Source organism: Hemibagrus wyckioides, linkage group LG18 (assembly GCF_019097595.1).
Source record: "Hemibagrus wyckioides isolate EC202008001 linkage group LG18, SWU_Hwy_1.0, whole genome shotgun sequence".
NCBI lineage: Eukaryota > Metazoa > Chordata > Actinopteri > Siluriformes > Bagridae > Hemibagrus > Hemibagrus wyckioides.
The window spans coordinates 3,090,923-3,106,051 of record NC_080727.1 but is presented as its reverse complement, the minus strand read 5'-3'; the positions used below and the strand labels follow the sequence as shown (position 1 = coordinate 3,106,051).

Below are 15,129 nucleotides of genomic sequence, written 5' to 3'. Positions count from 1 at the left end.
CAAACTCACTACACGCCTGTAAACTGGACACACGCTTCCCTCGAACCGCTAAACCGAGCCAAAGCTCGACGGAAAGAGAAATCTGCCATCTTCACGGGGGACTTGGTCGCCATGGCGACCAGGGAGCCAAGGAGAATAAATGGAGAGCGTTGAGGAATTTCTCTGGATTGAACCAAGACGGAATAACAAGTGTGTTTCGTGTTTTTGTGTGTGTGTGTTTGTGTGTGTGTAGAAGAAGCACGGTTTCGATAACGTATACAAGAGTCGACTATTATTGTTCATCTTTTGTCGTTTTTCCCTCGCAAGGAGGTCTTCAGGTTGGAAGGGTTTACCTTGCAACATGACAAGCTGTGTTTTTGCCAAATTCCTGTCATCTAAGACGAAGAAAACACTTCCAAATCATCCTGTCAATGGAAACTAATCAACTGCATGGAGGAAAAGTAACGCTGCTTCATCCTTGATTAGTTTCCTAATCCTGCATTTTACAAAATAAAGTGTCATATCCCTACCATACAGACCAAACGTATATATCTCTAACTCCTAAACAGCTCTGCGTTTCCCATCGAACTGAGCCGGGCTAAAGCCCCCTGCTTATCTCTGCATTACAGATTAAAATAGCAACAAGCTATTATCTTAATAGATCAAATGGCACGTCAACACAGTGGACAACGACTTTATGCGAGTCGCTGAAGCTCACTGAGAAATAGATAGATAGAGAGAGAGAGGGAGAGAGAGAGAGAGTAAACACTATACAGCAAGCAATTAATTTTCTATTCCCTATCGATCAGGGGAGAAAGGAGGACAGGGCAGGAGGGCAGATGTGGAATCCGATGATGTTATTCATCACGCAGGTCGACCTGATCCAATCAGCACTCAGCAATCTGATTACTGCCTCGTGATTACATCGATCCTGACAAAGAGCTGAGAGCTGGAAGACTCGGGGAGCACATGCCGAGCCTGGACAGCAAGACACCAGTAAACCAGGACACCAGCACATTAGGACACCAGTACACCACAAGACTAGGACGCCAGTACACCAGGACACTAGTAAACCAGCACACTAGGAGACCAGAGCACTAGTATACCAGGACACCATTACACCACGACACTAGTACACAAGTAGACCAGTACACTAGTACACCTGCACACTAGGACACATCTCCACGCCTGCTCATCACCTTCTCTGAGCCACTACACAGTCTACATGACGGGCAGCTTGAAGGTGTGGAGGCAGCTGCATCAGGTTACACTCCCATCACCAGGTCGAAGCAGTACAAATTAGATTATTTTTTCCTTAACGTGAAACAGATACCGGTTTAATGCGACTGGTCGGCTTTTTCCCTAACGTAATACACACTGCTGCTGTGTGCTGCTCTCAAGAAATCAGCGTGTGCATGAATAAAAAATCTTTTATTTATCTTCAATTAAAAAATAATCTAAATCTGGCCTCAATTTATTACATTTTTTCATCAACAATCATCTATTGATTTTTTTAAACATGTATGTAAATAAATAAATAAATAAAAGTCCTGCAGGAGACATTATCAGTCCATTTAAAAAATAAAGCTTATAAGCATCACCAGCACCACCTGTAAGCAGATCCAGGTTGTGATCCTCAGTCTGTGCGATATTATTTTGTTTATTTCAGTGTAACACACTTGTTATAACACGTGTAATTACAGTGTAACTGTACAGATTTGTCGAGGCTGTGTTTCTAGAAGATCATGGCGAGTTAGCGATCTGTGATGCAACACATTTAATCAGTAAAATCATCACAGTGATGAGTAAAGAATTTCACTCAGTCTCAGCTCACCAACTGCTCCTCCAATACAGCCCAGTCCTCCCAGTTTACTTCATGTCTGTGAGGAACAGAAACTGGTATGTGGCCAATCACTATGTAAGTGTTTGTGTCGTTCTGCCTAATGGTGAGACGTGTGTGGGAGGAAACTAGGGTGTGATTGTGGACAGAACCTTAACCATGACAGACTGAATTCAGGAACTCTCTCTCTCTGTCTTTCTCTCTTTCATCTTTGTCCCTCTCCCTCTATCTCTGTGTGTGTCTCTCTCTCTTGGTCTCAGTCTCTCTCTCTTCATCTGTGTGTGTGTGTGTGTCTGTCTCTCCCCTTCTCTGTCTCTATCTCTGTGTGTGTCTCTCTCTCTTGGTCTCAGTCTCTCTCTCTTCATCTGTGTGTGTGTGTCTGTCTCTCCCCTTCTCTGTTTCTCTCTGTCTCTCTCTCTCTCCTTGTCTGTCTTTCTCTCTCTCCATCTCTGTCCCTCTCTTCATCTGTCCTTGCTCTCTCTCTCCTTGTCTGTCTTTTTCTCTCTTCATCTCTGTCCTTGCTCTCTCTCTCTCCGTCTTACTCTTTCTCTCCCTTTCCGACTTTGTGTCTCCCTCTCTCTCTCTCTGTACTTGGACTCACTCTCTCTCTGTCTTTCTCTACATCTCTGTCTCTCTCTCTGACTTTGTATCTCCCTCTGTGTGTGTGTGTGTGTCTCCCTCACTCTCTCTGTGTCTCTGTGTTACTCTCTCCGGTCTCTCTTTCTTTCTCTCTATCTCTGTGTCTCTCTCCCTCTCCCGATTCTCTGTCTCTCTTTCTCTCTCCCTCTCGGCTTCGACGCATCTGCTATAACCTGCACTCTGCACTCAGACCCATGCTGAAAATGTAAATCAGTGTACTGTGTGTGTAACCATGTGGACAGGAGGTTCAGTCTCCGTACTGCATCACCAGGAGGTCCTGACCTGCAGCCTCAGAGCCGAGCGCTGACGACATGCACGCTGCTGCTAAGACGCTGCTGAGGAGAATGGATTTCCTGTGGCTGTTAGCCTTCCCTTCTGGGTAGAAATGGGCGTGGCTTGTGTAGCTCATGTAGCTCGTGTGGCTCAGTGGGGAGGAAGAGATTTATCATGGCTACTAGGACTGTCCTGATGCTCTGAACCATCACAAGGCAGTGTTACACAAATCAGAGGAAAATGTTACCTGCCCTCTTCTGCATACATGAGCTCACAGACGACTGTCTTCAATCTCTCTCTCTCTCTCTCTCTCTGAGTATACCATCCGTCCCCGCCCATCGATCATGCCCTATATTTTGTTCCATTAGTCGTTCCATAATCCCTTATTGAGACAGAACCAAATGTTTAAACATAACAAGCTCCACAGTGGTTGCCATGGCGACCTGGATGACCCTAGACTTAGGTTTTCTCCTAGAAGATCTGATTAGCATACATGAATTATCGGTCTTTTCTGTATCTCTCAGGAGATTCGAGACGCTTAACCAGCCGAACAACCGACCGCAGGCTGTAGCTGAGTCAACATTTGAGCTTAGCTACCATTAGCTACCATGAAATCAGACTTGTCCATTACTGGCCTGCTGATTTAGCTAACAATGTTCTAATCCGTCTACACCTGACCACAAAACCACACAAAGCAGCCCGCAGTTTTATTTCACCTTTAATTTTCCTCTTTAAGTGCTCTACTCCTACATCCATGACTCATTAGTGGGATGTGAGGTAACTTGAAACCAGGTTCAAAGCAATGCTAACATCATGCCGCTACACATGTGCCACGCCCTGTAGTGATACAATGGGAACCTGAGCTGCGTGGGTATCTCTGAATAGAGAGAGAGAGAGAGAGAGAGAGAGAGAAACGCTTACTGGCTCTTTCTCATGTCGTTTTTATATTTAACTCTGCCATTTTCTGTCTGAGAAAGACTTCGCGCTCAAAAGCATAGAGCTATAAGTAAACGCAGCCTCGAGTCTGTCAGCACCCATGATCCAGGATCCGGCGCTATATTTAACCCTCAGTTCAATTTCTGTTCTTTTTCACATGTGCCTTCTCAAATCCTTTTCTCTACAGTCAACTAATTACACGTCCGTCTGACCACAGGCGGAGGACGTCCGCTCCTGTCCACGTTCGTGTCGTTGTGGTTGTAGTTTTTTGTAAACGTTGGCGTCTCCACGTGAGGTACAGAACAGCGCTGACGTGAGAATCCAGAGGAATAGATGTGTACATGCTGTCCATCCCTGAAACAGCGGGGGGGGATCTGGTGGTTAATTATAAATATTTCCCTGTCCTGTGGGTTTCGGTGTGACCCTTTGACCACCGGCTCGATAGATCGATACTGCGGATACTGAGTAGAGGGAAAATAGAGGGGAAAAAATAAACAACCGGAGGAGAGCGTTCCAGTGACGAAAATTATTCATGATAGCAAGAAAATAAGACCTGTGTTATTTTTTACACACTTCAGACCAGATTAAAGAAAAGGAAAATTAAAATATAAAATATGTTGAAAAGAAAATTAAAAATCTAAAATAGTTGAGAAATTAAAAAGAATTTATTTTTCAATTAAAAAGTAAAAAAAAAAATCTAAATTATATTAAACACTGAAAGAAAGCAAAATAAAATTCTGTTAAAATGGACATGCTTTCATCATAAAATTAAAAATTCCAGTAAAAAATTTTTATCATCAAATAAACACGTTTATTTTTTTTTTTCATTTTGAAAAACGTAAAAAAATGAAAACATAAGATACTGCGATTCCAGAATTCCACCGAAAATCTGAATATAGCATAAAGTCGGGCAATTTGACTAAAAATATCATGATACTATATGCAATATGCAAAGAAAGAATTTTTTTTTTTTTTTTAAAAAAAGAACGAGTCATAAATTATTTTATTGTTCCTCATTTTATCATGAACTAACAAATTATCTATTTTATTTGGCTTTTGTCTATTTTAACGATGTCTTTGTTAAATATATGTTTAACTAATTTCCTAGAATGTACGTATACGGTAATGAGTGGGCGTGGCTTATTCATCCAGGGAAAATCTGTTGCACTGCACTTCAAAGTATTCGTAAATGCACTGCAAAGCATTCGTTTCTGTAAGGTGATCTAGCTGATGAATTTCTGATTTGTCCACACACACACACACACACACACACACACGGAAAGCTCCTCAAGAACAGACGCCATGTGTGAAAACTCACACCTGACTGACATCATTACGCTCACAGCAAGCAGAAACGGAGATCTAAAGACATGAAGCACTACCCCCCCTACACACACACCACCATGTACACACACACACCACCATGTACACACACACACACCCACCCTCCTCCATCCTCACAAGCCCTCAATCATAATCTATTATACAAAGCTTTAGAGGAGTCAGTCTTACGCATATAGTGAAGGCTTTAAAGCGTCACGGTCCTGATAAAGAGCCTCGTCTCAGGTCTCCGTGTCACCCGTCTGTGTCACCGTCGCCGTAGAAACGCTTTGAAGTTGCAGATAGTGCTTAAGAAGACGTGCTTTGATCTAAAACTGGGCGGAGTCATTGAGAGCACAATTTAACAACAGACTCAGATTCATGGACGACCGACTTACTTAATAATTACACACGACAATAAATAGAGAGCGTGCACACACACACACACACACACAGGTGCTCTAGACCACGTTCTGTATCTTTTCCCAGCTCATCTGCAAAGTTTATAGCGACGAGCCGATACACAGCCGCCTGAATGACGTACGAGCCTGTTCTCAATTATTTACCCGTAAACTTTCCTGTTTATATAATTTGATGCACTAATGCAGCCCCGTAACAAAGATCACTTTCACTCACCACGTGAGCCGGAATCCTGGGAGGAAAAAAAACAGACGATTGGATGCATCCTGGAATTTAAAAAAAATAAAAAATCTTCCCAGAAGGGTGCTGACGTTCCTGGTCCATTAAAACATCATTTAACAGTCGAGTAGGGATCTCCAGAGCGAGATAGCCGCATACACACACACACACACACAGACACACTTTTCCCTCCCCCACGTATGCGAAGGTTACTGGAGCAGCTGGAGGAAAAGCCCTACATGAGGAGGCATGACTGAGGAGACGGAGAAGAGCAGCTACAAAATAAATCAGACCTAAAAAAAAATGTCTGATGCTCACTTTCCCTCTCTCTCTCTCTCTCTCTCTCTCTCTCAGGACTAAGCCACAATTAAATATTAAACGGGATCAGGAGAGACATCAGGAGAGAGGAGGAGAAACAGAGAGCTGCATCGCTTCACACACATGTGCGGGGTTCAGAGGGGAGCTGCTGTGACAGCTTCAGACAATAGCACTTAGATCAGCTGGGGCGTGTGTGTGTGTGTGTGTGAGTGAGAGAGAGAGAGAGAGAGAGAGAGAGAGAGAGAGAGGAAAAAAAGGAGATACCTAGAAAGCAAAAGAAAGACAGAGAAATAGACAGAGAAAAAAAGATGAAGAAGGGGGGGATAGTGAGCTAAAAAAGAGTGACAGAGAGAAAGAGAGGAAGGGCACTGAGAGAGAGAGAGAGAGAGATGGGAATTGTGAGAGGAAAAAGGAGAGACAGAAAGCAAAAGAGAGACAGATAAATACAAAGAAAGAGATCAACAGAGAGAGGAGAGACACAGAGATTGAGAGAGACAGAAAGCAAGAGAGAGATAAACAGAAATAGAAAGAAAAAAAGAGAGAGAGAGGAGAGACACTAAGAGAGAGGAGAGACAGAGAGAGAGAGAGAGAGAGAGAGCTGAAGGCAAACATAAAGCAGCTTTCACTCCAAATGAGGGTCGATTTACGAGCGATCTCGATACTCGGGTCAGAACGCCAAGCGCAATCGATCACGTCTACACACGTGTCCTCCACATGGTTTCGTCCGTGTGGGTTTGTGACGTGAATTTACATATCCCTGTACGAACAATAACATTCGAACGAGTGAGAAAACCAGTCTTAGCCATTAATCTGAATCAGTGAATCAGATCCAAATTCAGAATTCAAATGATTCTTCAATTCTCAAGAATTCTCAAGTCTCTCAAGAGGTCCCACCCACCTCGCTCGGGATGTTCTGGTCCGCCCACGAGCGTGATTGGCTCTTCAATCAATCTTTCTCTCTCTCTCTCTCTCTCTCTCTCTCTCTCTCTCTCTACCTCTGTGTGAATCGTTCTGGAACAATGAACACAGATCCTGAATCAGCTTTGTTTGGGGCACCATTTAAATTACATCAGGTCAAAGAGTCAATTGTGTGGAAGTGTCCACCCCATGCCCCCCATCCCAGCGCTCCCTTCCTGATATAATCCTCCGTGTTTTGATAAAGGGAAAGGCTGAAAACGTGGAACCTCGACAACACATTCCAGCACACGCTCACAAATATTTCCACTGGAAAGGGGCTCTGGTGGAGGTGTGGGCGCGAGCCAGCTCTTCAGTTTCTGGCCAATAAAAAGAGGATCATCGCTGCGTGTGTTCCGACAGCTGGACATTCGTCACGATTAGAGCTCCTTGAGGACAGTTTGATTGAGGATTTATAGCCTTGTTGTTTCTTAGTGCTCTATCCTTGACTCGAGCTGTAAATTTAGGTAACAGCCGTCGCCTCTCGTCCCTCACAAAGCTAATAATGAAAAGAAAATTGTTGAGTTACTGAGAAACTCACTGTGACTAAACACTGTGCTGACACTGGAGACTCCTTCCTGTTCCAAACATCAAATAAACATCATGACAAAACGAAAAAATCCCTCACGACGACTTGTTACCATAGAAACCAATCAGAACGCTAATATATATTCACCGAATAATAATCAGAGCTGCTGTTATAGAAAACTAATCAACACCTTCTAACCAGTCAGAATTGAGGAAGAGTTTTTGTTATAAATGAGGAGTCAGGTTTATGCATGTATATGTAGGTCAATTGAGGTAAGGGTGTAAGTGTGTAAAAGCAAGTGTGTGTGTGTGTGTGTGGGGAACCAGCTACAGTTCTGTCTCAGCAGGGGGTAAAGTGCAGGTCGATTGCCTGTGGCCACTTTGTAGTCAGTGTGTGTGTGTGTGTGTGTGTGTGTATAGCCTATACAACGAGGGAGACAGGTTGAGACAAGGCCGGGTCGTGTCGTCTCCCCTCCCCCTCCCGCAGCACAGCGCTCAGGGCTTTATGTTGCTGAAACGACTCGGCTGAGGAGAATACGAACTGAAATCCTGGCACAAAAAGCAGAAGAGGAGCCTCAAATTTTTTTGTCCTTCTCCGGAGCTTTCACATGGAGAGACAGAGAGAGAGAACAGAAATAAAATCGCTCCTCGGTTTCTTAAACTTAAAGTTTTCTTAAACTGTATTTGCGTGTTGTACAGCAGTGCACCATTCCCAGGATTCTCACGGCTGGTTCAGGAATCTTCCGGCTTTTCCCACGACAAGCCACCGAATAAAATCTCTGTTCTTTTTCTCATAAATCATGAGCCATATGCGGACGTCAGGGCCTGATTGCTCATGTCATCGGGGCATTAAGCACACAGCCCCAGGCTCTTTATTGGGTGGCTCTGTAAATGTTTTACGACATGACGACCCTTGTTGTTTTGTTAGTGTTAGAAAAATATTTCTTTAAGGTCGGATAAAGGAGGATTTAACTTCCAGTCGAGTCGCTCTTCAACAGCCTAGAAAATTTGCTATGAATATACAGAAATTATACACAAATGACAAACAAAGCAAGTTCAAATCCATAAGTAAAGCAATTCCTAGAATTACTTAAGAAAGAAAACACGTCATGATAGACAGAAAAATAATCAACAACAGGGTGGTGGGCGGAGCTACTGTTACCTCTCTGAAGCTGAGTATTTTCTAATAACACAACATCCCAAAGATTTCTCTCATCAATACCTTAAAACTTTTAATTAATTAAAGAACAGCACAGGTACTTAAATGGCTTGGAACCTCCACACGACAAGCTTAAAACAAACAAAAAAACAAACAAACAACCCACAGCTAATAATGTTAGAAACATTGTAGTAAACCATGTAGTTATAGCACCGACACTTTAGACTCCTTCCATAAAGCTTAATAAACACAATCATCTTCTCACAGAAAAACGTCACCGTGTCCACAACTACACACCCCATCATGTGACCGTGCTGTTACTATAGAAACGATGACGTATCAGATCAAGTGCTTTAATTTTTCTGGAAATCTGATCTGAATTAAATCCAAGAAAAAAATATATATATATATCTGACCCGATCCGAATGAAGAATTAGGAAATAAGTGAATTTAAAAGGCATACTAATTAAACACCATCAGCAGAAGCATTGATATCCAGATAAAGCATCATGAAACAGACACACAACAACAACAAAGCTGTTTTTTTTAAAAATCGGACTCCATTTTAAAGCCAGTTTTTGCTTCCAGACGTCGTAGAGCACCCAGAGGAGGATAAACACCACATCCTTAAATCCTTCAAGGCACCAAACAGAACATCAACCACTTGAGTTCATCAGCGCCACCAGATTTCAACCCGTCTGCGGATCTGGGATCTGCGGCGGCAGCGTCCCGAGGACGACCCGCGGAGCCGCAAAATCAACATCCAGTAGCTGTTTTTTTCTCTCTTCTTCTTCTTTTCCCCCCCAAGACCATAATGAAATGCCAGTCTCGAGATCCCTTTAAATCAAATCAGACTGCGAACCCAATCACGTCTGGAACGGAGCCATGCTGGAAGTCTGGGCTTAAAATACATGACATCTGATTAAATGATAACGAGAGTGAACGTCCAGCTGGATCCCACAATGCATCTGTGCAGACCTCGTGCTTGTGCCGGAGCTGATTAAACTGTTTACTTGTGTAACAACCGAAGCTGTTTTAACCAGTCATGGTAAGAAACTTCCAGAAGGTTAGCATTACAGTTGAGTAAACAGCGCTCAGAGTGACACGCTAACATGCCTCGCTCACACAGGTTCTCATGGACCTCTGGCTTTTCTGTGGGAAAATATCTGAGTCAGCTTTAAAAAAACAAAAACAAAAACACACAAGCAAAGCGTTTTATTACATCTCACAGATCTGCACACCGAAGCCGTTTTGCACATCACCTAGAGCTGAGCTTTAGATAAAGATATCATGGGAATATGTGAACTCTCCAGGGGTTGTCATGGTAACCTGTTTCCTATTGATCGTGATGGCTGATTTTTGCTGCCTCTCTTTCATCCACGTCCCTAAACCTCCAAAATGACCAACCTGAGAAACTCAGTGTCCAGATCACATGATCTCTCTCTATCTGTCTGTCTCTCTCACTCTCCCTCTATCCGTCTCTCTCACACACTCTCTCTCTGTCTCTCTCCCTCTGTTTTTCTCTCTCCCACTCTCTCCCTCTGTTTTTCTCTCTCTCACACTCTCTCTATCTATCTGTCTCTCTCTATATCCCTCTTTCTGCCACTTTCTCTCCATGTCTCTCGTTTTCTTTCTGTCTGTTTCGCTCTCTCTTGTACTCTATCTGTCTATTTCTCTTCCTCTATCTCTCTCTCCATATGTCTCTCTGTTTCTCTCTCCCAATCTCACTCTCTCTGTCCGTCTCCTTCTCTCTATCACTCTTTCTTTCTGCCATTTTCTCTCTATGTCTCTCTCGTTTTCTCTGTCCGTCTCTCCCCCTCTCTTTCTCTCCCTCTCTTTCTCTCTCCCCCTCCATATTAGACACCACAATCGTTCATTATTAGCAGAAATACCAGAGAACACAAAGCGGAGGAAAATTCGGCAAAAGAGCACACGATTAAATTCCAGCCATTTCGTTGTATTTTATCAACAAATATTAAATTTCTCTAAACGAAACTGCTTTTGGATTTTTTTCCTTTCATTCCCTGCTCTGACTTTGTGATCAATTTATTCACACAGTCGTTGCTATTTCTTAGCCACCTTTTAAAAAACACTAGCTTTGTACAGTAATGAAAGAGATACTACAATTTTATTACTAAATATATACATCATTTAATGTGCTATCGTAATTCCACACCAATCTAATGAAAAATCCCACAAATCTCAGTTGAATGAAGAAGAGATCCAAAAGAAAGCAAAGTGAATAAGACTTACCGTTCAACTTGGACGAAAATAACGGCACCCTACCAGAAGGAAATCCTCAAACAAACAAAAAAAAAGAGAAAAAAGTATATTTTCCTTAAATCTATTCCCTCTAACAATTCTACACCAACACGCCGAGGCTGAGAGATCTCTGATATGCTGAGCCTTCAGGGGATAAGTCATTAACATGAACAACGAGCTCTGGTGTCCTTCACCTGGGGTCTGAGGAACCTCCGCGCCGCTAACAGCTACTTATTTCAAAGCAAAGCATTTCATATGCAAAGGCGTGGGGTTTTGCTGTGGGCTAAAACATTTGTTTACTTTCCTCTGCGTGTCCTAAAGGTCTCGCTTTGATGATGTTTGTCCAGAAAACCAGCTTTTGGAAGTGATGATGTCTGATAATGGACGGCTGTGAAGCGAGGGCAGCAGGAGCGCCTTTACCCCGCTGGGTACTTTCCAGCGCTGTAACAGAATAAGGGCATGCACCTGTCTCATCGCTGCTGTTCCCACTGCTCTCTGTACACACACTGAAAGATGTTGGCAAAGCCACACAAAGCCCGCCTCTATCCGGCCTCTGAGAAACAGATCCTCGAGTCGTCTCTCTAAATAAAGTGAGAGAGAGAGGGGAGAAGTGGAGAGCTCACACCTGATCGGGTTCGCCTAGACGCTGACTGGAGAGCGGTGCCTTTCTCTGAGATATTGTTTTACTAGGCCACGTGACTGCTGGATGATCGAAGCGGGCGTGACGATGCACTCGGACCGGGCATGCAGCACAACAACAACCGACCGGATTAAAAACCCAACAAACGGCAATCCAGCAAAACATCAGTTTTATCCCGGGATTTTTTGGGATCTGTCTGTCTGTCTCCCTCTCTCACCCTCTGTCTGTCTCTGTCACACACTCTCTCTCTCTGTCTGTCTGTCTCCCTCTCTCTATCTCCCTGAGACTCTCTCTGCCTCTCTTGTTTTCTGTCTATCTCTCTTCCTCTGTCTCTCTCTCCATCTATCTATCTATCTATCTGTCTATATATCCATCCATCCATCTATCTCTCCCTCTTACACACACACACACACTCTCTCCCTCTGTCTGTCTCTTCCACACACTCTCTCTCTCTCTCCCTCTATCTCTCTGCCTCTCTGTCTCTTTTATTTTCTGTCTGTCTGTCCCTCTCCCTGTCTCTCGTTCTCTGTCTGTCTCTCTCTCACCCTCTTTCCATCTTAATATCTATAACTAGTTCACAAACAAAAATAAAATCACGTGTCAAATCGGCTACAAATCCTTTTATTTAGAAGCTGTTTTGCACAATAAAAACAAACCTGGTGTAAAGTGATAACGCACGTAATGCTGCGCTAGTTTTACAACTATGACAAGAAAACATCTCTTCGACTCTAAAGGGTCTCCTCAACCCCGAGTTCAGCAAGTGAACCCAAATAAAAATGGCGTCTCACAGCACAGGATCCTATCCTGTGGAGCTCCATTACCGAGTAACAGATCCTTCAAACCAGTTTCCGTTTCCAGATATGACCAAGAATCCCTCAACAGCTACTTAACTTTAATTCACATGAAGCCATTAAACACAACCTGTCCTGCTGTGTCCATGATGTTAGACATCACGATGACTTAGCAACATTACACAACTGTTTCCTGTCACATGATTAGTCATAAACTACAGAGCAAATTATGGTATGATTAAAACATCAACATCTGGCAGAGAAGGAGCACTGATTCCATCTGGGGGGGGGGTGTTTTATTATGGATTCAGGTGAAACTGTAGCTTGTAGACACTACAGCTAATGTTTTACTACATAACGGAGCATGAAGAATGAGAACAGCGCATGGAGAATGAAAAACAACAGGCCTGCTTCACTCTTGAGCAAAAAACAACACATTTTTCCAGAACACAAACATCCCCCAAAACAAACGCTGACACTGGAGACTCCTTCTGTATGGAAAATAATATTAGGTAGTTGCGGTTGATCAAAAATGATCTGAATATGTTAGGAGCTTTTCAAAGTATTGAAACACCATGAAATATTTAACAGACTCCAGTGTGAAAGCAGAACCATAAAACACAGTCAAGGACACGGTATCGACATCGGCGCAAAACACAGGCCTCGTCTCATCAAAATAAACCGGCCTCGGGGGAATCCGAGGGAAACGGACTCGCCATGGAATGACGAGCACCACGGCACCACGTCTGATTAACTTCCAAGTGACTAACGTGACTGGAACAAAGGACGAAATGTGTGAACAGGAACGAATCATTCGGTGATTAAAGCATGAATCAGGAAACACGGGTTATACAGAAGCCATAAAACATCTGGACTAAAATTTCCAACTTGACTCAAGCTCAAGGGGTTTTTTCATCCTATTTTTTAAACACCAAACTCAGTCGTGTTTATCTGATCTCAAACATATCACAGGTTCTATCCATCTATCTTCTACACCTGCTTTATTCCTAATTAGGGTCACGGGGATCTGCTGGAGCCTATCCCAGCACACATTGGACGAAAGGCAGGGGTACACCCTGGACAGGTCACCAATCCATCACAGGGCCACACATATAGACAGACAGCCACACACACTCACACCAATCAACCTAATGTGCATGTCCACACAGGCACAGGGAGAACATGCAAACTCCACCCAGAAAAGCCCCTTCCTGTACGAACCTGGGATTCGAACCCAGGACCTTCTTGGACCACTAAGCCACTGTGCTGCCCCATATAACAGGTTAGATATGGTAATTTCAGACATCTTCACACGATCAAACGTTATAAGTACTACATAAACCCTCAATAACACATCAACGATCCGCTGTAATTTTCTGTCAAGCATCATCTCTTTGTACGGAATCAGACCTCTAGGTTTTTCCACCGGGTGAAAGTCTTCGATCTGAACCGTTCGCACTTGTCCGAGGAGGTTTCTCAGTAACACGTCAAGACAGAGCGAGAGAACGGCTGTTTACAGCTGCTATAAAGAAAGCGATAACAGGAACTAACCTGTTTCACAGACAACCTCGTCTCTGATTATTTTGCAGCAACATTAAACATCCCCAACGTTGTGGTTTTGGAGCTTTGCTTCGTTCACGAACTCAAGAATCACATTTTAATACGTCTTTTCAGCTATCTAGGTCTAAAACCCGAGAAGCGTTTAAAGTTCGGGGTCATGTCCGGCTTAGCCTTACGTTACCGAGAAGATGACAGGAGGAAAGATGAGCCTGACACGTCGGATTTTTTGCAGAATTGATCCTACTTGCCAATCAGTATCAGCCAAAGATGTACGGACGTGATAGGGTTTTGAACGCTCACTGTCACGTTTTGAACCTTATTTACTCTGAATTGTTTACTTTCCTAAAATGGCACTCACCTGAAGGTGTTTTATTTCTTCACACCACAGTATTCCAGTGCCTACAAATGCGTTTCTGTGCTCACTTATTTTCCACACAGCGTCTTTGTGGCTGAAATGTTTTCCTTAGTGTTTAGTTAAAGCCAGGATTCAGAGTTAAATCCCCCAAACACACACACACACGCACACACACACACACCTTGAGCACTTACGGAGCACACACTCCCTGACACTGAGGCTTTTGTTGTTTGAAGGAAGGACTCGCTAATTTATGTCCAAACACCCTGAATGACCTTTAAAAACCCAGACAGAGGGATTTTAAAACCTGGAGGCAAAAAAAACCCGAGCAACATTCATTGAAATTAAAGTGAGCAAAACGGGTTAGAATTTAATCAGACTAGCAACGTTAGCTAGTTCAGACACGAACCTGTTGTCATGACAACTGAAAATACCTCAGGAGAGAAAAATCACCCCGAGATTCACGAGCCGCTGGCAACACGCGTTAATTCACGACTTTATGAATTGTAAACCATACAAAACCTGCTTATGAACATGTTGCTTTTTTCTTTTGAGACTCCTCAAATAAATAAATTTACAAATAAACGTTTGATTGAGTAAGAAAAAATAAATAAATAAAATCCGCTGCGCGTGAGTAGCTCCGTAACAAGTGCACGCGAGCTCCGAAGTCCAACTCAGACCAGCTCGCGCTCAGTTGTACCTCAGGTTATTCATCAGCTAAATAAAAACCCCAAACAGTGCACAATACAAACTAAAGCACGTGAATGAAATAAAACTTAAATAAACATACTAACCTGGTGAATAAAACCCGGTTTTTTCGATGTCCACCGGCGATTTAAAACGGCTCGCGGTGGCTTGAATAAGCGTGACAAGTTAGTGAAAGCGTCTCAGCATGGCGGAGTCGATTCAAAACCGGGGTTGCCAGATTTGGCAAAA

The 15,129-nt window shown here is 43.3% G+C and overlaps 1 protein-coding gene across 7 annotated transcripts in view; it reads right to left on the bottom strand.

Annotated features, from left to right (window-relative positions):
• Positions 1–15,129, bottom strand: part of sema4d (sema domain, immunoglobulin domain (Ig), transmembrane domain (TM) and short cytoplasmic domain, (semaphorin) 4D) — a 58,825-nt gene extending 43,696 nt beyond the window's left edge. The window contains exons 1-2 of one of the 7 annotated variants that reach the window (XM_058414834.1): positions 5,624–9,690; positions 5,180–5,322 (exon numbers count right to left, since the gene is read on the bottom strand). In XM_058414834.1, coding sequence (XP_058270817.1) covers positions 5,180–5,183 — 4 coding nt within the window. In that variant the 5' untranslated portion in view covers positions 5,184–5,322; positions 5,624–9,690. Of the gene's footprint in view, positions 1–5,179; positions 5,542–5,623; positions 9,732–10,838; positions 11,480–14,987 lie in introns of those variants that run through there. The other 6 variants (XM_058414837.1, XM_058414838.1, XM_058414836.1 and 3 more) reach the window with 6 other exon arrangements.